General features: G+C 39.7%; 2 protein-coding genes and 1 long non-coding RNA gene across 3 annotated transcripts; all 3 read left to right on the top strand.

The window, feature by feature from the left end:
- The first annotated feature begins 3329 nt into the window (after positions 1–3329).
- On the top strand, positions 3330–4705 carry LOC310999572. Its single transcript, XR_014596057.1, has 3 exons — positions 3330–3826; positions 3918–4211; positions 4690–4705. It is a non-coding gene; the product is annotated as an uncharacterized lncRNA (long non-coding RNA).
- A 263-nt stretch (positions 4706–4968) lies between these two features.
- LOC310999719 (uncharacterized protein) lies at positions 4969–6835 on the top strand (the record flags this gene model as incomplete). The annotated part of the gene is made up of 7 exons (XM_083990275.1): positions 4969–5170; positions 5278–5574; positions 5677–5791; positions 5907–5954; positions 6539–6565; positions 6678–6722; positions 6805–6835. The coding sequence occupies exons 1-7, from the start codon at positions 5164–5166 to the stop codon at positions 6833–6835; spliced, it is 570 nt and encodes a 189-aa protein (XP_083846401.1). The 5' UTR covers positions 4969–5163.
- Positions 6836–13574: 6739 nt separating this feature from the next.
- Positions 13575–21232, top strand: LOC310999718 (sialic acid-binding Ig-like lectin 12; the record flags this gene model as incomplete). Its single annotated transcript, XM_083990274.1, has 6 exons — positions 13575–13582; positions 16593–16647; positions 16751–17131; positions 17214–17257; positions 20667–20823; positions 20931–21232. Exons 1-6 carry the CDS (start codon positions 13577–13579, stop codon positions 21230–21232), a joined length of 945 nt encoding a protein of 314 aa, XP_083846400.1. The 5' UTR covers positions 13575–13576.
- Positions 21233–24285: the final 3053 nt, after the last annotated feature.

Below are 24285 nucleotides of genomic sequence, written 5' to 3'. Positions count from 1 at the left end.
CACTCATGGAGGTAAGCAATCTAATCATTTGGAAAAAATACACAAGATAAATATAAATCTTCCTGTATTTGTAAAAAATCTAGATGTTCATGAGTTGGTGCTTTTTTAGTGATCTGTATCATTTCAGACATGAAAGCAACAGAAAAGGACTATGCATTATGAAAGTTATGTTTTTATTTGTTACTGTTACTATGACACTTATGTAATTTATATTAAATAAACAAGTATGATGAATGTGTTACAATATTTTTCAATAACTCTTTGTTAGTGCTTTTGTGTCAGTGATTTTAAGATTAGGTCTTCCTGTTTAACTGCAAAAAAACAACTAATGTGTACAAAGCAATATACGTTAGAAAACTGAAATTTGAGACACAAAGGGGCTTTGCACGCATGATGATAACTTAATGATAATAGTGTAACAATTTCTCCTTTTGCTCTGAGAAACCTTATCCCTAGAGTTAATAACCGGAAATCTTGCCATCTGCTACTTTGAATTTGACTGTACATCTGTCAGTATTATGTGTCCCCTGAGAGTCCCTAGCCTCAATGGAAATTCACCTTATTGGGCACCACCTTAATGACCTTAAAGTGATTTTTTTTGTTTTTCTTTCATTAGGTTTTCTATTTATCTATTTATCAAATTTGATAAATGAGTACACATTTTTCTGTTTTATTTCTTTTTAAAACTTCGGAAAAACGTTAAAGCAACACTATGTAGTTTCTCGACCTTAAATAATATTAAGTGGTAGAAAAACATTTAACTGGATGAATCGTGCCACGGCTGCAGCCTGAGGGGGGTCACGCTGGCTGCAACCTCACTCTGCAACTTTTCTGTGCTGGTAGGAACACAGGAAAGTTGCAGAGCATACTGCATATTTTAACTGTACTTTACATTTCAGGTGAATGAAAAGATGTCTGGATTTAACTGTATTTTCCTGAGCTTCTGTATTACAGGTACCACAGTTTTTGTACATTTCAATTTCTATTAAAAATATAAATACTAACTGCCATTTCCTTCTTTCAGTACCCTTTCTTAACTGTCTTGTTCCCCTCACAGGTTTTATTCTCTGTAGTTCCAGTGCTTGGAATGTGAAGTTGCCCAGCCACATTAAAGGACTGGCGGGCTCCTGCCTTGTCATCCCATGCAGTTTTGACTATTATCAGTATCCACCTCAAAGACCAGATCGAGTGGTTTGGTACCAGTATGTAAACCGTGGATATCCTTTGGTTTATGATAACTGGTCTCCAAATAATGTCATTGGTCAATTTAAAGGGAAAACACGTCTGTACAATCGAGCAAGAAAATTTTGCAGTCTTATGATCTACCCGGTGACTTGGTATCACCACAGACAGAAGATTTACCCATGGATAGATCCCGAGAATGTGGGGAAAAGCACCTACCGATTTTTTGATACAACTGTAACAATTGAAGTAGTGGGTAGGTAGTGAACATATGAAATGTTTATTGATTGAAGTTAATTCACATCTATTCCTAATACATGTTCATGTTTTCTTTTTAGACACTGCAGAGAAACCACAAATTATGATCACTGGAGACAAGAGGGTCGGACAATATGTGCAAGTCGAATGCTCTGTTTATCACACATGTCCCACTTACCCACCCACTCTGAATCTCAACATCCACTTGCAACAGCCACAGAGGCGTACCATCAAGTTCATGGACCAGTACAAAACTTCTCTGACAACTATGTTGCACATTGAGAAAGACTACCAAACTGTGGAGTGCACCGTCGGGCACACTGGTGGCCTACGTGCAACCAAATCTGTGACCTTAAATGCAGAATGTATGTGATGAACATAGAAAAAAAAAACATGTTTTTGTTACATGCTGACCTAAATTTTTAATATTTACCTTTTGTATCTCAGGTTCTATTTCACCTCTGACCATCAGCCCCTCATCAACAGAATTTCTTGAGGGGCATGCAAAGACAGTAATATGCACTGCCACATACACATGTCCTGCAAATATGCCAACTCTCCAATGGAACTATGGAAACATGCCAGCGTCCACTGTCACCAAAAAGGTTTCAAATACTGAGTGGAAGACTGAATCCACACTGAAATTCACCGCATCTGGAAACGACCACGGAAGATCTCTGACATGCTATGCGCAGTTCATTGGGGGAGGAAGGCAAGAACGGAGCATCATCCTAAGTGTAAAGAGTGAGTAGAATTTATTTGATTTCTTCTACTCTATCTCGCATGAGTGAAAAAAAAATTGTACTTCTCGCACATCATGCCGAAATTAGAGCAACTATGACTAATATTTTTACATAATGTAAATAGTGACAAACCCACAAATAGTCATCACCCAGCATTGTGGTTCTCCTCAGCGCCACTGAGCATCTTAGCTTCTTTTAGCTGTTCACACTTCACAGCAACTAATGTCGTTCTGTATCTGTGGGACGAGCAAACTGGTGGTTCACTAATAGTTGATGTCTCTGCTGGCCCCAAGTGGCCAAAGCCAGCAATTGCAGATTTGAGACACAACCTGATGTGGGGTCACCTGAGGACAAATATCTTTAGTGTTAAGGGTCACACGCCATCTGTTTAAAAGGTGTAAACTTTGCTGCAAATGGTTTTATTTTTTGGCAACCTTTTAATTTACAGACTGCTAATTATGTGATAATTTCAAGAAATAGACAAGAAATAATAATTAATTGTATCACAATGTCTAGAAATAGCCTAGAAATAACAGTCAATTTCATAGTAGGCCTGTTGAGAAATAGTCAAGTAATGGCGATTGATTGAAATAGACCAGAAATAACGGACAATTGCAAGGACTTGGTGAAAATGCTGGCCTTTCCCAAACAATTCAAAGCATGAAAGGCACATGTAATATTTTACCGTTATGAAAAAACATGACATATTATTATTATTATTATTATTATTATTATTATTATTATTATTATTATTATTATTATTATTATTATTATTTCTTCACATTACTAGGGAATTAATGGTTATTTCTTGGCATTATCACGTAATTAGCGGCCTGTAAATTAAAGGGTTACCTATTTTTTCCATTCTTTCTTCTTCTAGGAAATATGCTCTTTCGTGATTGGTCATTCACCACTCCTAGCAGCATCACAGGCATGAGAGGTTCATGTATCATCATTCCTTGCAGATTCACCTACAAAAACTCCCCGCCTGCTAACCTCCGGGTAATATGGTACTTGTATCAGAGCAATAGATACCCACCTGTATATGGGGAATCACAGAGTGTTATTAGTGAGTTCTCTGGGATAACAAGCTTGGTTGGTTCTGTGAGCGGGGGGAATTGTAGTCTTAAGATTGAAAGGCTGCAGATGTCGCACAACCAGGATAGACTTTACCCATGGATAGATAAGGATCCCATTACCTCCTTTCATACCATGGACCACACGTTTTACGATAAAACAACTCAACTTTTTGTTTCAGGTAAGTATAGTACTTGAACCTGTGTTTTCTTTTAGTGAATTGAACCCCCCAGAAACTGCAATTTACCATGTGACTATACTTGCTTTAAAATGTATAGATCAAGCAGAGGCGCCACACCTGAGCATCAGTGGTACCCTCAAGGTGGGAGAGCAGAGCACCGTGTCCTGCAGTGTACAGCATGCATGTCTTTCTGCACCCCCTAGCCTGACCCTGAAGGATGTCCAAGGAGCCAAGCCCCCTGTGGACATTCTAGTAACAGACGGGATTTGGGAAAGGACAGTTCAACGAACCTGGACTGTTCAAGAGACAGACAACAGTGTGACTTGTGATGTTCGCTATGGTGGTGGTCAAAGTGCCACTGGAGAGCTAAGGCTGAATGTTGAATGTGAGTACAGAGACAGAGATAAATTGTTGTTTGGATTAGAATTTAATCTTCTTGTTTAGCTCTAAGCCTCACTATCACATCTCTTCTCCAGGTCCATACAAAGAAATCAAAATGGTCGAGAAACCTGGCGAGGCAACAGAGGGCGTAGCAACAAGTGTCATTTGTTCTGTTTCCTACACATGCAAGAAAAATGAACCATTCATTGCTTGGAACTTTAAAGACATGCACAGTTCCTCATACACCAAAGTGTTATCGAGCAACACATACGAAACTGTGTCAAATCTGACCTTTATTGGTTCTCTGGAAGATGATGGCAAACCTTTGACCTGCACTGCAAGGTTTCTGACAGGAGAGACTTCAAACTCCACAATCCTTCATATAAAACGTGAGTTCCTGTATGCTCTGCTGCACACTGCACAGTCACACCCGTAGACCTGTTAACTGCAATTTCCCAGCTTGGGATCAATAAAGTATATCTATCTATCTAAATCTGAAGCTACATCCAGCAACCATTTAGCTTAGTTTAAGTGGAGACTGGGAAATAGATGGTGGTTAGGAGGCCTTGAACTCACAACAGCAAATGTAGTCTTACAACAGTCACTTTCTTGACATTGAACAACAAACTTCACTTTTTAGAGTCCCCTGGAAACAACTTACCGGTAGGGTAAAATCTTGAATAGCCATTTCCCCATTCCAGCTTTTCCATTGTTTATGCTAAACAAAGAAGCTAAATGGATGTTGCCTAACCATTAATTCATGGTACAGTTATGAAAGTGGAATCAAACTTTTTTTTTCTATTTTTCTGCCCGGAAGTAAACAAGTTATGATACTAATTCAATTTGAATTGCTGTCATGTTTTCCAGAATATGTCAAACCAATAGAAGAAAGAGATCCACATGAAAATGACAGTGGGTGTACTTCTCATGTCTCTCAAAACACACCTTTCTGTTTTGTTGTGTCACATGATGAGTCGTTTCTACATGCCACGTAATGACTCGTCTCTCTTTGCAGCGTTTCTCGTTGCGGACGTCCCTTTCAGATTCACAGCCCTGACCAGCTCCTGTGTGGTGATTCCTTGCCGCTTCCATTATGAGGCCGATGTGATTCTTGACCGTGGCATTTGGACCAAAAAGACTGGGGGGGTTGTCTATCATAATGCCCAGAGTCTTGTACTTGATCATTTCAAGGGTCGCACCAAAATAGTGGGAGATCTGCAGCAGGGCGACTGCTCATTGGAAATTGATGACATCAAGCCTTTTGACAATGGGCCCTTCTGTTTCCAAGCAGAGGGAGAACATCGGACATATAGATTTAACAACAGTTGTGTATTTATCATTATGACAGGTCTGAAGGCACAACTATTTACCTTGTTGAAATTTCATTTGCAAATACATTCTCCTGTTTGCTTTCTAACCTATTACAGCGCTGCGTTTTGTGTTTTGTATTCTCAGCTTCCCCAGGAATTCCAGTGATGTCCCAGGTTCCCACAGAGGTCGATGCTGGTTCAGTTTTAGATGTCTCGTGCTCTGTGAAACACACTTGTTCCTCACATCCTCCGGAGTTCTCATGGAGTGTCCCTTACAAAAGCAGTGAAGTTACAAACACCCTGAAATCTCCAGGCGTCTGGGAGACGACCTCTTCGATCACTTTCATTGTTGCAGGAGGAGATGGTGTCAAAAACCTGACATGTACTGCCATCTTCTGGCATGAGAAGCAACAAGCCACCACAGTCAAGCTGAATGTGAAGGGTTAGAGAGCACATGATCATCTGTCCTCTACAACTCTTGCACTTGTCTTGTATATTTTCTTTACTACATCTGAACAAACCTAAATTGTTCTTAAATCACCAGGGTCAATGATGTACCAGCTCAGAAGCTCTCTTCCAATATCAATTCCTGTCTCAACTTTGGTCCTGATTGCGATCATCCTAACTGTGGTGTTTGGTGTGGTTGTCTGGAGGAAAAGGTACAGTAAATACGTTCAAACTGTGCACAATACATTAGTGTTAAAATATTCCCCTCCATTGGCTTTAGAGTTGAGAACATGACATGACTTTATTTACATTGTTTCTAACCAACAGGAAGCACAATGACCACTCACTAACACCACCTCCTCGACCAGAGAAAAGGTTTGTATTTTGACCATAAAATGCATAACATAATGATGACATAACAGGATCCATGAATTTGTATTAGGTTTAAGTGAAGTTATTAATGTAATACTGTAACTTAATAACTGAACTGAGTCAACTTAACTTTTGATCAACAGGAGATTATGAAGCCCAACCAGTCAGTGTCAATACTGACCTGTAGAATATATGCCCAAGATATACATAAGTATACAGTATATTGCTTCAACACACATCTCACATTTAGTAGTAACATAATATATATAAGTCCAATTAATTAAAACTATATCCATATGATTTGTTATTCATTAGTTTGACACAAAGTCAAAGTTTGTAAACAGGTTCCATGCAAATCCATTTCTTCCTTATTCACTAACACAAGTGTGTCACCAGTGGGTGCACTATTACAGGAAACACTGCCATGTAAATGACCTGCGGGGTTGTTTAGATTTGTGGCCTTGTTGTCAGCCAGTAGCCACACAGCTGGTGTTTAGACAGATATAACAGGTGATACCAGTTACTTTGTGCAGCTTATGCATCTTGACCAAAATGTGCATTAAATTACTGTCTCAAAATGCTTACAGGAGATCACTATGGGATAGAGTATCCAGGTAAGCTTCTTAAAAAATTGACTTTTGTGAAATAAAAGTGATTGATGAAATCTGTGCACAGCCTTTCTACCTCATCTTACTTAAATCAATTTACCTTGATCAAAATGTCTAGGGGATATCCCGAGGACAGGGAGAGACCACCAAGACCAGAAAAACGGTTTGTCAGCAGACTGTTTCTTTTACAAGCTGGACAAAGTTGACCCATCCTGACAATTAGTTACATTTTGCTTTCCCCACAGGAGGTCCATTTGGAGCCGATTTTCCCGGTAAGAACACTTCACAACACCTCACACCGCCAAAAGCCTAACAACAAGTGCAAAGATTCACCTGTGATTCCCAATTGCATTAAGTTTTATATCGACCCCTTTCAGTCGAGAAGTGGATGAACGTGTCAGTTGGAACAACGACGGGAAACCCAGGTATAGACATTTGACAAATTATATATATATAAATATATATGGTCAAACGTAATGTATATATACTGTATACTGTGTATATCTATATATAAAATTATATTTTGTTAATTTTTATTACATCACATTATAGGAAGTCTTTCTGGAACAGATTTTCAAGGTACCAGTTTCATTCTTCTGTTGCATGACACATTTTAAAGGAAATATATGTAAGACATCCACTGAGAATATCAAATAACACAAAAATAACGTTTATCAACCCTACAGACGCCAAGGTAACACTGCAGACCTCAGTGTTGGTTACTTGTAAGTGCCATCAGAGTTCCTCAACTACATTACACGACCCTAACAGTAAGCAGACAAGACTAAAACAAATGTTTGTGGGTTCCCTCCTTCTCCTTTAGAAACAACACCACCACTGTAAACTTTGGCACTTAAATCTCCAAACCATGCTTCTCATCCCCAAGAGAGTGAGTTTCCTTGGCAGGGCACAGCTATTCCTTACTCTTCCTCTTTTGAATACCGTTTTGTTTAACCAAATGGTAGCCTACATTAATTGTCTGCTTCCCTTTATATTTGATCTAGTAAACGTAAGTCCCCATTCTGTGGCACGCTTTAATAGTTTGGTGAGTAAACACCTAACACCTAATTCATATCTGGTAAAGATATTTATCTCATATTTCAAAACCAAACATTAAAAGAAATATATCAAAAAATACGGTACATCAAACCATAATTGAATTATATGTGTGTGAGAAATAAGAGGATTGAAGATTTAAACAACTTTGTCACTACAGTTGGTGTCAAATGCAGATACTTTAGACCAGATAAATACTAGGCTACATGACCAGTTATATTGTGTAGAACATGTCTGCTGTATTTACTGTGGTTACATGACCCTCCCGTGGTCAGAATCTAATTGATTCCAATTTTCCTCTAATTTGTTGCAGGATTTCCAAATGTATGGCAAAATTCAATTTCTTCATGGAAACAGGAAAATATCACAACCCGACAGGACCATATTGCTTTTATTATTTTTGATTAATCGAAATGCTGTACAATACATTTGCTTTCATATGCTTGCTCTCACATTTAAACTTCATTTAAAGAATGAATTATGTCAATTTAGATGTCACTTTAATGAATTTACTCATCTTCTGAATAAACATCATGATTATGCTTCTCTGCCATTTTGCCTCTGTTATTCCGGGTCGTGGGCTGGCAGTTGTAATCATTCACATCAAATTCAAGGCTTCAGCAAATCCATTTTTATACATGCCATAACTGTATGTCCTCTTCAAGAAAATCTCTCACCACTGCTTTCAGTTGTGCGTTTTGCATTCATCAAAAAATTAGCAGCAGATACAGACAGAGAAGAAGTTAAACAATAACCCAGAAAAATTAGGTGTGTGAATAGTTTGATGAGTATAAAAATGCTGTCCTGTGCTACGGTCTTCACTGTGACTAGATCTCAAATTTATGGCTGCACGTGTGCTTTTACTTGATGGCGTTTGTCCTTTGATATGGATAGCCACTTAGATAGTTTATAGGCAACACAAATTTGCATATACTGTATGTCAGACCTGAATGAGTCAGGCAGAACTGAGGCATCATCACACTTGGTTCAACATGCATTGCCTTATGTTCTACTCAATCAAGTGTATTTCAACAAATACTCTTCAGTATACAGTAAGATGTAAGGATCTCCAGTGTTGTTCTTCACACTGAGAGAAATTAATGTTCACATTCCTGCTGCCTCTTGGGCTACTTGAGCCAATGTTTAACTTTCACACTAAACCTCTTTAGTTCTGTTTGGGATGTAATTTCTGATGGTAAAGAATTTCATAGGTGTGTATCTTGCACTGAAAGTAGTATCCTCGAGATGTTTGCAGTTCTGTCATGCTGCTGTAGGCTACATGCTGACATCATGCAGCATGATGATGATGATGATGGTAAAATTTTACAGATAAAAACACGTGTGTTTTAATCAGCATCAGTACAGAACTGAAATGAGGTTAGAGGGGAATTCTATCAACCTTCATTTAATGGGAGTGTAGTGACTTGTTCTTAAAGTCCCACTCCCGCGACCCTTTGGTCATTTTAAAACCAGCTCATTAGCAATGCACATTAGTGCACCTCTGGGGGGTGGGCGGAGACTGCACTGCTCTGCACCCGCCCAGCCACCTCCTCGCACCCCACCCCCCGCTTGCTGACAGCTGGACATTGTACAATTACAGATTCAGTGCGTTTAGCGTAAAACTCCACACTGGGATTCAATCCCAGACTGGAACATTGTCCTTGCTCACAGTGCAAGCTGCTCTACCAGGTGAGCTACACCTGTTATACTTGACAGCTACACCGAGCTGTCAAGCCTTTCACCTCTGAGCCAGATGCAGAGCGGGGCGGGAGCTTATAGCACTAGTGCCCTCCCCTGGAGCTGTGACACCCTCAACTCCAGTCTCCCTGAAACTGCCAGTTTGCGTCTGCCATTGGTTCACAGCAATTTGAAGGCAGAAAAACTCAGAAATGCAATTTTGCACTTCCTTTTCTGCTGATATGTGCTCTAACACAAGAAAAATGCCACAGGAACATCCCAGCAAACACAAACCGTAATTTCAACGTTGATTTCCGGTTGAAACCAGGTTGATATAAGGTTTGAACGTTTTTCAACCTCTTTTCAACCGTCTAAAAAGCGGTTACAACATCAACGTGGCGCAAAACACATATTTGTTTAATTTTGGTTGATAATCAGTTCCGTTGTAGCTCTCAAAAGAGATTGTATTGATTAGATTGATGTTTTTTCTCTAAATGAGGCAGGCGAAATTACGTCTAAACAAAACGTAATTTCAACGCATTTAATGTTTCATAAAATATCATAAATATGGACATGAGCTTTGTGCTGTTAATAGAAAGCTTCCAGTCCATAGCAATGGTGATATTTTAATGAATTTATGTAAAATTAGAGGATGCCGTGTACTGCTGTAACGCGCATGCGCAAACACTTGGATTGAGGACTCAACTTGTCAACTTGACCATAACCGGCTGCTGCACTGAGCGAGCACGAGCAGGAGTGCGGCGAACGAGTCGGTCCTACTCACGCTGCCTGAGTCGTCAAATACAGCATTTTTGGTAAGTGCATGTACTACTGTACAGTATTTCCTATGTTCCAACAAGAAATTATGACACCATTTGTTTCATTTTACGCTGCTAACGATGCGGACGAGGCCGCTCGTTCGGGCATGCTAACTTAGCAGCAGGTTAGCATGCTAGCTTGTAACGTTTTCATGCTGCGGCCTTGACAAAACTTTCTGCCCGACTACTTAAGGCGTGTGTTTATAATGTTAGTTCGCTATTGCATGTAATTCCACAATTGGACTGTCGACGTAGCCTTCTTAATTTAATATTCAGGCCATTTTACATAGAAAATACACAGCTGAAAGCGAGGGGGCTGCAAGCTAGGGGAGGGAGTGAATGAGGGATTGTGATGATAAAAAATGGCCTAAAACTTTGTTGTTTGTCCTACTACAACAACATATAGAGAAAGTATGACCAGTGGGAAAAGGGCACACCCTACTGAAATGGGCTACTGTATGCAAGTAAAAGTAAAGGGGGAAAACAGAGAAACTGTGGTGTACTCTGTGATTAAAGGTAATTTTTGCTAATAATAAAGTTTGTCTATATTACTGAGTGATTGCACAGTGAAATCCTTGCATCTCATAATTTCTATACTCTTTCCCTAATATTTTAGATGCTGTCATGAGGTTGAATCCCAGCCCCACAGGCAAATGTCAACAGCACCATGGCAGACCACCTGAAACAGGCTCCAGGGACGACTAGTGGTGGTGGTTTTGCATTCCACAACCTTTGTTCTAAACAATTTTATTTAGAGAAAATATTTTTTTTAATTGTTTGCAGGGTTGGGGAGTAATGGAATAGTTAAATATTTAAAATACAGTATTTTAAATAGAAAATGAGTAACTGTATTGTGTAACAATTTAAATTTGTGTTTCCTGACACTGTTACTGTCTCAAGTAAGATTACTTGAAGGACTTACATGTGTTATTTGCTCAAGAAGACTTTTTCTGTATATTTTGTGACTCTTTTCCCCCCAAAATATTGCCACTTTTTTTCTAGAAAAATCCCCCATGTCTGATTGTTATTGTTGTACTGTGTCATATTTCATAAATGTGTCTGTATTTAACACTGTTGATTTTCAATATTTGAATAAATTCAAGTTTATTGTAGCCTTTGTCCTTACTGTAAACTAAAGTAGATATGCTGGTGGTTGAATTGGTATCCTATAGTCAGCAACTATATATTACAGTGAGCATTTTTACGTTTAATAGACGTTTAAAAAACGTCTATGTTCAAAACTAGTTCAAAATTGGTTGAAAAGTGAAAGTTTTTTCAACGGCTATATGTAGACGTTTAATGAACGTTCATATTTAGACCACATTTAAACGTCTTTTGCAATAGTGCTTTCAAATGAGAAATTTAGACAAAATTTACCAGCTATGATCCACCATAACAATATACTGTGTATCCACATTAAATAAGGAGAAAAATTTAAATATAGCATTTCCTGGTGAAATATGGTTTATACGTGAACGTTGAATAGACGTCCACAAATAGCCGTTGAAAAAACTTTCACTTTTGAACCAATTCTGAACGTCTTTTCAACGGTCGGCATAAACGTTTTTTAAACGTCTTTTCAACCAAAAAATGTTTGCTGGGATGTGAAAAGCTCAAAAAACACGATTTTCACGGGAGTGGGTCTTTAAATAAAACAACAAAACGAACCTAAGCCACTGAGGGGCTGCTGTACGGAACTTAGTAATTGACGCGTCCGTCGTCTTCTGGGTCCAATGAATCCAACACGTCTTTGCCTTGCAATCATCAACATTTATTCAGAATTGCGCTCTTGACATATATGCGCCCTTACCGAACTGTGCATACGAATAACACAAAAGGCTCACATATTTGCCACAACACAAACCAAAAGGCGACTGTGACGGTCGAAAGACTGTGGCTGTGTTCGAAACCGCATACTTCTCCTACTACTCGTACTACTCATACTAACGATTTGAGTATGCAGTATGTTCACACTGCGCAGTATGCGATTTGCAGTAGGCGAGAAGTTCCCGGATGCATACTAGATTCGGCCGAAATGTTGAGTATACATCATGAGGTCACTACTCATACTCAAACTACCCAAGATGCAACGCAACGTGACGTCAAGGACCGCCTCTTCCTTGCCGCGAAAAAAAAAAAAAAAAAAGAACGGAGAAGGAGGAGCACGAGGTCGGTCCAAACGGCGTTTCCAAGCTAGCCACAGTGGGGACAGGTTCACTTCCTGTTTATAAAGTAAGAGCACTGACGTCATTGTAACGGCTTTCTTTATGGTCAATTGCAACGGGTGCTTTATTTTGACACAGAAACCGGAAGTACAGTGCTCACTACGGCTGGTTTTACTCATAGATATATATCTATGGTTTTACTAACGCCAGAGAAGTCCGACTTCGTCCGACTAAAATTGTAAATAGGTGTTATTTTGTCATTTTTTCAACACCATGGGGATACGAAGTAGTACTTTCTCGCCTGAAAATGTTTCAAATGTTGCTGAAGTTATATATTTACAGAGTTTAGAGCTTAAGTGAAATCAGCTTCAGGGCGGCTGATTTCGGCTCGGGCAGGAGCGAAATGCATTGTGGGTTATCATAGTACGCAGCAGTGTGAACGCTCTGCATACTGTATGATCGATTAGTATATGGAGTATGGAAGTATGCAGTATGGAAGTATGTAGTATGGAGTATGTGGTTTCGAAGTGCTCTTCCCGTCAGCAGCACACCTGCTAAGTAATTACCTGTGGCTCTAGTTCACAATTCCTGCACAACCAGTACAGCGCGCCACCTACTGTGGACTCCAGGTAATAACAAAAAAAATGAACAAACACAAATAACCCAAAAATGGCTCTAACAGGGAGCATTGGGGGAAAAAAACGTTTTAAAGTAACGAAAAAGTTACTTTCTCAGTAATGCATTACTTTTTGGTTGAAGTAACTGAGTTACTAGCTGAGTTACTTTTTTAATGAAGTAACAAGTAACTGTAACTATTTTCAGTAACTAGCACAACACTGGCTGTGATGCCACCATCAGGACTATTATCTTGTGTTACCAATTGAGGACATCTGGCATTATGATCTATCATCATCATCACCCTTGCTGGATCTCGAACCCACAACCTCTGACACCAAGAACGAGCTCGTAACTCAATGAGCTAATAGCAAGACTTGCTGTGTAGCTTGATTTATTGACTCAGGGAGTCACTGAAAGGAGGCTGAAAATCTGTTCTTCTGATGATACAGTACAAGTCAGCAGTCCTGAAATGTGTGTTTCTCTTCTATAATACACATTCTACATCTTGGAGGCGACATCTTTACAGGCTTCCTTTACCTTTCAAACTGGGCAGAGCTCCATGGAAACAGGAAAGACACAGCCCTAGAAAGAAATGGGACACAATGGGAGCTGTGCGCCGCGGACATGCACGGAAAAAAACAAACGTGTTCACAAGTAGTGAAACTGTTACTGAACATTCACTCATGGAGGTAAGCAATCTAATCATTTGGGGAAAAAAATACACAAGATAATATCTAAATCTTCCTGTATTTGTAAAAAAAAATCTAGATGTTCATGAGGTTGTGCTTTTTTAGTGATCTGTATTATTTCAGACATGATAGCAACAGAAAAGGACTATGCATTATGAAAGTTATGTTTTATTTTTTAACTATAACACTTATGTAATTTATATTAAATAAACATGTAATGATGAATGTGTTACAGTATTTTTCAATAACTCTTTGTTAATGCTTTTGTGTCAGTGATTAAAAAAAAAAAAAAAAAAACTAATGTGTACAAAGCAATATGTACATTAAAAAACTGAAATTTGAGACACAAAGGGGCTTTGCACGCATGATGATAACTTAATGATAATAGTGTAACAATTTCTCCTTTTGCTCTAAGTAATCTTATCCCTAGAATTACAGTAATAATCGGAAATCTTGCCATCTGCTACTTTGAATTTGACTGTACATCTGTCAGTATTATGTGTCCCCTGAGAGTCCCTAGCCTCAATGGAAATTCACCTTATTGGGCACCACCTTAATGACCTTAAAGTGATTTTTTTGTTTTTGTTTTTCTTTCATTGGATTTTCTAGTGGAGCTAGCAAATTTGATAAATGAGTACACATATTTCAGTTTTATTTCTTTTTAAAACTTCGAAAAAACTTTAAAGGTATAATATATAGGAATTACTCCCATCTAGCGGTGCTTTTGCATATCGGAACGTATTCTTGATGTTGCGTTCATGTGAAATTGGGCATCCATGAGACAGACAACAGACGCTGCAATAGAGAGCCTAAGCGGAAGCAGGAAGTAACGGTCGCCATGGGACCTCAACTCGGAAAAAGTCTCCATGTAAGTGAACTGGAGTCAAAGTTTTATTTTGTGATCCGATTGAATTGTGCCATGAGAAAAAAATATGACCTCTACCTGTTTAAAACATCACGTTTCATGCCGAGATTATCAGCAATTTGTTGTATAACTATTGTAAGAAGAAGAATCCATAACCAGAAAGACTACAAGTCGCGTAGGTGACGTCACACACCAAATGCCACCCTTTCCCTGTATCTGTAGAGCGGTCTTCACACAAAATACATTCTTCCGTTGCTGTTTTACGATAAACTGCTGATTTCTCTGCATGAAACGTGATGTTTTAAACAGGTAGAGGTTATATTTTTTTCTCATGGCACAATTCAATCGGATCACGAAATAAAACTTTGACTCCCGTTCACTTCCATGGAGACTTTTTCCGAGTTGAGGTCCCATGGCGACGTTACTTCTTGCTTCCGCTTAGGCTCTCTATACAGGCGTGACAATATTTTGTCATGGTGATGTCGTATTGTTTACCTGACCCACGTTGTTTACCTGCACCTGAATGCAACATCAGTGCCTCTGTCCTTCCTCACATTAGTGGTGACAGTTTTAACACGCGCTACCTGGAAAACTTTCTCCCCAAGCCGACAGCTCCGGTGAGTTTCTGTGGTTATCTATGGTCACTCTGCCACTGAACGTAAAAAAAATGGTGATGCAACATGGCCGCCTCGTTTCGGTGCGTCGCCACACATGTATTTGTAACGACTTGTAACAACTCATTCTAATACCCCTTTCCCACTGGCCAAAAAAACAGTTTAAACCCGCTAACAATCAGCTTTTGGTGGCAGTTGGAAAGGCGCACCGACCCGCGTCAACCAGCATCAAACGACTCGGCAAGCGACCCGCGTTAAAATCGGCTTCAATCGGCTCGGCTCCGATCGGCTGCAGTGGGAACGCCAGACCCGGGTCAACCCGCTAATTTACGTGATGACGTTGAGCATTACGTGACGCCACATCATCGCGCCGGTCGTGTCTCATATCACGTACCAATACGTGTTGTGCCACGGACGTCCGTCATACGGCCGTGGCAGACTCGCTGTCCTCCACGGGCCTGGTGCTCGGCAGGCCATACGCCTCGTCAGCCTCGGCAGACGGACCTCACATTGCGGGCGGCTGTGGCATGACACGGTATTCCTCGCACCGCGGATGAAAGCAGGGCGACTGGTTTATGCTCTGTCTGATCCCTCAGCCGGGGGTTAGACCTGGCTAATTTTGGTCAATGGGAAAGGAGCCAAATGCCGATTGTTAGTGGGTCGACCCGCGTTTAAAAAACCCACGTCCACTTAAGTGAAATACGTATTTATGAAAGCAATATTTATTTCAAATAAGTTACATACTGGGGCTTAAACCTTAAAGGGATAGTTCAACATTTTGGCAAATTGGCCCATTGCCATAATCGCTATAGTCATAGCAGTAGGTTCGTTACCTTTAATGGTCGGTGTAAGCTATTTTTAGAACGGCGGAGCGGAGCAGCAGGCTGCTCAGAGCTACGCTATGGAAGCTAAAGGAATTTCTTGGTTTCCCACATCAAACTCATCAAATACAAAATCCAAAAGCTCCTATGAGATAATAACGGAACGTTACGAAACAGAGCCGTTGTCGAGGTAAATACAGGGTAAATACAGAGTCTGCTTCCTGAAAAACTGTCCCTGAACGCAACTTGTGTCAGCGGTTTTGCATGAATTTACCTCTAAAACAACTCCGTCTCATAATGTTCCATTATTATCTCATAGCGTGGTGAATGTGCAGCTCACAACTTGTCCACGACAGCGTTTTGGAGTTGTTAGATTGTGTAGGCTATTTGATGAGTTTGATGAGGGAAACCAAGAAATTCCTTTAGCCTCCATAGCGTAGCTCTGAGCAGCCTGCTGCTCCGCTCCGCCATTCTAAAAATAGCTTACACCGACAATTAAAGGTAACGAACCTACTGTTATTACTAAACTGCCAAAATGTTGAACTATCCCTTTAAATAATATTAAGTGATAGAAAAACATTTAACCGGGCGAATCGTGCCACGGCTGCAGCCTGAGGGGGGTCACGCTGGCTGCAACCGCACTCTGCAACTTTCCTGTGCGTTGCAAAGCGTAGGCCTACTGTATATTTTAACTATACTTTACATTTCAGGTGAATGAAAAGATGTCTGGATTTAACCGTATTTTCCTGAGCATCTGTATTACAGGTACTTCAGTTTTTGTACATTTCAATTTCTATTAAACATATAAATACTAACTGCCATTTCCTTTTTTCAGTAGCCTTTCTTAACTGTCTTGTTCCCCTCACAGGTTTTATTCTCTGTAGTTCCAGTGCTTGGAATGTGAAGTTGCCCAGCCACATTAAAGGACTGGCGGGCTCCTGCCTTGTCATCCCATGCAGTTTTGACTATTATCAGTATCCACCTCAAAGACCAGATCGAGTGGTTTGGTACCAGTATGTAAGCCGTGGATATCCTTTGGTTTATGATAACTGGTATCCAGATCATGTCATTGATCAATTTAAAAGGAAAACACATCTGTACAATCGAGCAAGAAAATCTTGCAGTCTTATGATCTACCCGGTGACTTGGTATCACCACAGACAGAAGATTTACCCATGGATAGATCCCGAGAATGTGGGGAAAAGCACCTACCGATTTTTTGATACAACTGTAACAATTGAAGTAGTGGGTAGGTAGTGAACATATGAAATGTTTATTGATTGAAGTTGATTCACATTTATTCCTAATACATGTTCACGTTTTCTTTTTAGACACTGCAGAGAAACCACAAATTATGATCACTGGAGATAAGAGGGTCGGACAATATGTGCAAGTTGAATGCTCTGTTTATCACACATGTCCAACTTACCCACCCGCTCTGAATCTCAACATCCACTTGCAACAGCCACAGAGTACCATCACGGTCACGGACCAGTACAAAACTTCTCTGACGACTATGTTGCACATTGAGAAAGACTACCAAACTGTGGAGTGCACCGTCAGGCACACTGGTGGCCTACGTGCAACCACATCTGTGACCTTAAATGCAAAATGTATGTGATGAACATACCAAAAACAACATGTTTTTGTTACATGCTGTCCTAAAATTTTAATATTTACCTTTTGTATCTCAGGTTCTATTTCACCTCTGACCATCAGCCCCTCATCAACAGAATTTCTTGAGGGGCATGCAAAGACAGTAATATGCACTGCCACATACACATGTCCTGCAAATATGCCAACTCTCCAATGGAACTATGGAAACATGCCAGCGTCCACTGTCACCAAAAAGGTTTCAAATACTGAGTGGAAGACTGAATCCACACTGAAATTCACCGCATCTGGAAACGACCACGGAAGATCTCTGACATGCTATGCGCAGTTCATTGGGGGAGGAAGGCAAGAACGGAGCATCATCCTAAGTGTGAAGAGTGAGTAGAATTGATTTCTTCTACACACTCGCATGAGTGAAAAAAAAAAAGTTGTACTTCTCACACATCATGCCGACATTAGAGCAACTATGACTAATATTTTTACATAATGTGGATAGTGACAAACCCACAAATAGTCATCACCCAGCTTTGTGGTTCTCCTCAGCTCTACTGAGCATCTTAGCTTCTTTGAGCTGTTCACAGCAACTAATGTCGTTCTGTATCTGTGGGACGAGCAAACTGGTGGTTCACTAATAGTTGATGTCTCTGCTGGCCCCAAGTGGCCAAAGCCAGCAATTGCAGATTTGAGACACAACCTGATGTGGGGTCACCTGAGGACAAATATCTTTAGTGTTAAGGGTCACACGCCATCTGTTTAAAAGGTGTAAACTTTGCTGCAAATGGTTTTATTTTTTGGCAACCCTTTAATTTACAGACTGCTAATTATGTGATAATTTCAAGAAATAGCCAAGAAATAATAATTAATTGTATCACAATAGCCTAGAAATAACAGTCAATTTCATAGTAGGCCTAATGTTGAGAAATAGTCAAGTAATGCCGATTGATTGCGTAGAAATAGCCCAGAAATAACTGACAATTGCAAGGACTTGGTGAAAATGCTGGCCTTTCCCAAACAATTCAAAGCATGAAAGGCACATGTAATATTTTACCTTTATAAAAAAAAACATGAAATATGAAATTGACCATTATTATTTCTTACTTACTTACACATTACTAGACAATTAATTGTTATTTCTTGCCATTATCACGTAATTAGCGGCCTGTAAATTAAAGGGTTACCTATTTTTTCCATTCTTTCTTCTTCTAGGAAATATGCTCTCTCGTGATTGGTCATTCACCACTCCTAGCAGCATCACAGGCATGAGAGGTTCATGTATCATCATCCCTTGCAGATTCACCTACAAAAACTCCCAGCCTGCTAACCTCCGGGTAATATGGTACTTGTATCAGAGCAATAGATACCCACCTGTATATGGGGAATCACAGAGTATTATTAGTGAGTTCTCTGGGATAACAAGCTTGGTTGGTTCTGTGAGCGGGGGGAATTGTAGTCTTAAGATTGAAAGGCTGCAGATGTCGCACAACCAGGATAGACTTTACCCATGGATAGATAAGGATCCCATTACCTCCTTTCATACCATGGACCACACGTTTTACGATAAAACAACTCAACTTTTTGTTTCAGGTAAGTAGGCTATAGTAGGCTACTTGAACCTGTGTTTTTTTTAGTGAATTGAACCACCCAGAAACTGCAATTTACCATGTGACTGTTCTTGCTTTAAAATATATAGATCAAGCACAGGCGCCACACCTGAGCATCAGTGGTACCCTCAAGGTGGGAGAGCAGAGCACCGTGTCCTGCAGTGTACAGCATGCATGTCTTTCTGCACCCCCTAGCCTGACCCTGAAGGATGTCCAAGGAGCCAAGCCCCCTGTGGACATTCTAGTAACAGACGGGATTTGGGAAAGGACAGTTCAACGAACCTGGACTGTTCAAGAGACAGACAACAGTGTGACTTGTGATGTTCGCTATGGTGGTGGTCAAAGTGCCACTGGAGAGCTAAGGCTGAATGTTGAATGTGAGTACAGAGACAGAGATAAATTGTTGTTTGGATTCAAATTGAATCTTCTTGTTTAGCTCTAAGCCTCACTATCACATCTCCTCTCCAGGTCCATACAAAGAAATCAAAATGGTCGAGAAACCTGGCGAGGCAACAGAGGGTGTAGCAACAAGTGTCATTTGTTCTGTTTCCTACACATGCGAGAAAAATAAACCATTCATTGCTTGGAACTTTAAAGACATGCACAGTTCCTCATACACCAAAGTGTTATCGAGCAACACATACAAAACTGTGTCAAATCTGACCTTTATTGGTTCTCTGGAAGATGATGGCAAACCTTTGACCTGCACTGCAAGGTTTCTGACAGGGGAGACTTCAAACTCTACAATCCTTCATATAAAACGTGAGTTCCTGCATGCTCTGCTGCACAGTCACACCCGTAGACCTGTTAACTGTAATTTCCCAGCGTGGGATCAATAAAGTATATCTATCTATCTAAATCTGAAGCTACATCCAGCAACCATTTAGCTTAGTTTAAGTGGAGACTGGGAAATAGATGGTGGTTAGGATGCCTTGAACTCACAACAACTTAAGAAAATGCAAATGTAGTCTTACAACAGTCACTTTCTTGACATTGAACAACAAACCTCACTTTTTAGAGTCCCCTGGAAACAATTTACCAGTAGGGTAAAATCTCGAATAGCCATTTCCCCATTCCAGCTTTTCCATTGTTTATGCTAAACGAAGAGGCTAAATGGATGTTGCCTAACTATTAATTCATGGTACAGTTATGAAAGTGGAATCAATCTTTATTTTTCTATTTTTCTGCCCGTAAGTAAACAAGTTATAATACTAATTCAATTTGAATTGCTGTTTTGTTTTCCAGAATATGTCAAACCAATAGAAGAAAGAGATCCACATGAAAATGACAGTGGGTGTACTTCTCATGTCTCTCAAAACACACCTTTCTGTTTTGTTGTGTCACATGATGAGTCGTTTCTACATGCCACGTAATGACTCGTCTCTCTTTGCAGCGTTTCTCGTTGCGGACGTCCCTTTCAGATTCACAGCCCTGACCAGCTCCTGTGTGGTGATTCCTTGCCGCTTCCATTATGAGGCCGATGTGATTCTTGACCGTGGCATTTGGACCAAAAAGACTGGGGGGGTTGTCTATCATAATGCCCAGAGTCTTGTACTTGATCATTTCAAGGGTCGCACCAGAATAGTGGGAGATCTGCAGCAGGGCGACTGCTCATTGGAAATTGATGACATCAAGCCTTTTGACAATGGGCCCTTCTGTTTCCAAGCAGAGGGAGAACATCGGACATATAGATTTAACAACAGTTGTGTATTTATCATTATGACAGGTCTGGAGGCACAACTATTTACCTTGTTTAAATTTTATTTGCAAATACATTCTCCTGTTTGCTTTCTAACCTATTATAGCGCTGCGTTTTGTGTTTTGTATTCTCAGCTTCCCCAGGAATTCCAGTGATGTCCCAGGTTCCCACAGAGGTCGATGCTGGTTCAGTTTTAGATGTCTCGTGCTCTGTGAAACACACTTGTTCCTCACATCCTCCGGAGTTCTCATGGAGTGTCCCTTACAAAAGCAGTGAAGTTACAAACACCCTGAAATCTCCAGGCGTCTGGGAGACGACCTCTTCGATCACTTTCATTGTTGCAGGAGGAGATGGTGTCAAAAACCTGACATGTACTGCCATCTTCTGGCATGAGAAGCAACAAGCCACCACAGCCAAGCTGAATGTGAAGGGTTAGAGAGCACATCTGTCCTCTACAACTCTTGCACTTGTCTTTTATTTTCTTTACTACATCTGAACAAACCTGAATTGTTCTTAAATCACCAGGGTCAATGATGTACCAGCTCAGAAGCTCTCTTCCAATATCAATTCCTGTCTCAACTTTGGTCCTGATTGTGATCATCTTAACTGTGGTGTTTGGTGTGGTTGTCTGGAGGAAAAGGTACAGTAAATACGTTCAAACTGTGCACAATACATTAGTGTTAAAAAAAAAAATTTTTCCCCCATTGGCTTTAGAGTTGAGAACATGACATGACTTTATTTACATTGTTTCTAACCAACAGGAAGCACAATGACCACTCACTAACACCACCTCCTCGACCAGAGAAAAGGTTTGTATTTTGACCATAAAATGCATAACATATATAATGATGACATAACAGGTTCCATGAATTTGTATTAGGTTTAAGTGAAGTTATTAATGTAATACTATAACTTAATAACTGAACTGAGTCAACTTAACTTTTGATCAACAGGAGATTATGAAGCCCAACCAAAGTCAGTGTCAATACTGACCTGTAGAATATATGCCCAAGCTATACATACAGTATATCTTGCTTCAACATACATCTCACATTTAGTAGTAACATAATATATATAAGTCCAATTAATTAAAACTATATCCATATGACAGGAAACACTGCCATGTGTTGTATCAGGTCTGAAAAAAATGACCTGCGGGGTTGTTTAGATTTGTGGCCTTGTTGTCAGCCAGTAGCCACACAGCTGGTGTTTAGACAGATATAACAGGTGATACCAGTTACTTTGTGCAGCTTAATAGTATTTTATGCATCTTAACCAAAATGTGCAGTAAATCACTGTCTCAAAATGCTTACAGGAGATCACTATGGGATAGAGTATCCAGGTAAGCTTCTTAAAAAATTGACTTTTGTGAAATAAAAGTGATTGATGAAATCTGTGCACAGCCTTTCTACCTCATCTTACTTAAATCAATTTACCTTGATCAAAATGTCTAGGGGATATCCCGAGGACAGGGAGAGACCACCAAGACCAGAAAAACGGTTTGTCAGCAGACTGTTTCTTTTACAAGCTGGACAAAGTTGACCCATCCTGACAATTAGTTACATTTTGCTTTCCCCACAGGAGGTCCATTTGGAGCCGATTTTCCCGGTAAGAACACTTCACAACACCTCACACCGCCAAAAGCCTAACAACAAGTGCAAAGATTCACCTGTGATTCCCAATTGAATTAAGTTTTATATCGACCCCTTTCAGTCGAGAAGTGGATGAACGTGTCAGTTGGAACAACGACGGGAAACCCAGGTATAGACATTTGACAAATTATATATATATAAATATACTGTATATGGTCAAACGTAATGTATATATACTGTATACTGTGTATATCTATGTATAAAATTATATTTTGTTAATTTTTATTACATCACAATATTATAGGAAGTCTTTCTGGAACAGATTTTCAAGGTACCAGTTTCATTCCTCTGTTGCATGACACATTTTAAAGGAAATATATGTAAGACATCCACTGAGAATATCAAATAACACAAAAATAACGTTTATCAACCCTACAGACGCCAAGGTAACACTGCAGACCTCAGTGTTGGTTACTTGTAAGTGCTATCAGAGTTCCTCAACTACATTACACGACCCTAACAGTAAGCAGACAAGACTAAATGTGTGTGGGTTCCCTCCTTTTCCTTTAGAAACAACACCACCACTGTAAACTTTGGCACTTAAATCTCCAAACCATGCTTCTCATCCCCAAGAGAGTGAGTTTCCTTGGCAGGGCACAGCTATCCCTTCCTCTTCCTCTTTTGAAGTACTTACTGTTGTGTTTAACCAAACTGTCTAACTGTCAAATTGTCTATTTGATCCAGGAAACGGAAGTCACCGCTCTGTGACACGCCTGTTTGGCGATGAGTGGTGAGTAAACACCTAATTCATATCTGGTAAAGATATTTATCTCATATTTCAAAACCAAACATTAAAAGAAATATATCAAAAAATACATCAAACCATAATTTAATTATATGTGTGTGAGAAATAAGAGAATTGAAGATTTAAACAACTTTGTCACGACAGTTGGTGTCAAATGTAGATACTTTAGACCAGATAAATAGGCTACATGACCAGTTATATTGTGTAGAACATGTCTGCTGTATTTACTGTGGTTACATGACCCTCCTGTGGTCAGAATCTAATTGATTCCAATTTTCCTCTAATTTGTTGCAGGATTTCCAAATGTATGGCAAAATTCAATTTCTTCATGGAAACAGGAAAATATCACAACCCGACAGGACCATATTGCTTTTATTATTTTTGATTAATACAAATGCTGTACAATACATTTGCTTTCATATGCATGCTCTCACATTTAAACTTCATTTAAAGAATGAATTATGTCAATTTAGATGTCACTTTAATGAATTTACTCATCTTCTGAATAAACATCATGATTATGCTTCTCTGCCATTTTGCCTCTGTTATTCCGGGTCGTGGGCTGGCAGTTGTAATCATTCACATCAAATTCAAGGCTTCAGCAAATCCATTTTTATACATGCCATAACTGTATGTCCTCTTCAAGAAAATCTCTCACCACTGCTTTCAGTTGTGCGTTTTGCATTCATCAAAAATTAGCAGCAGATACAGACAGAGAAGAAGTTAAACAATAACCCAGAAAAATTAGGTGTGTGAATAGTTTGATGAGTATAAAAATGCTGTCCTACGGTCTTCACTGTGACCAGATCTCAAATTTATGGCTGCACGTGTGCTTTTACTTGATGGCGTTTGTCCTTTGATATGGATAGCCACTTAGATAATTTATAGGCAACACAAATTTGCATATACTGTATGTCAGACCTGAATGAGTCAGGCAGAACTGAGGCATCATCACACTTCAACGTGCATTGATGAGCCTTATGTTCTACTCAATCAAGTGTGTTGTTCTTCACACTGACCCTGAGCCACAGCAGAAGAAAATCTCTCTAGCAGCTAGCACATACTGTAAAAGTCACAAAAGAGAAAATTCAG

This window comes from Trachurus trachurus, assembly GCF_905171665.1.
Source record: "Trachurus trachurus genome assembly, chromosome: 16".
NCBI lineage: Eukaryota > Metazoa > Chordata > Actinopteri > Carangiformes > Carangidae > Trachurus > Trachurus trachurus.
Note: the sequence above shows the minus strand (reverse complement) of the source record. Positions and strands in the feature narration are given on the sequence as shown.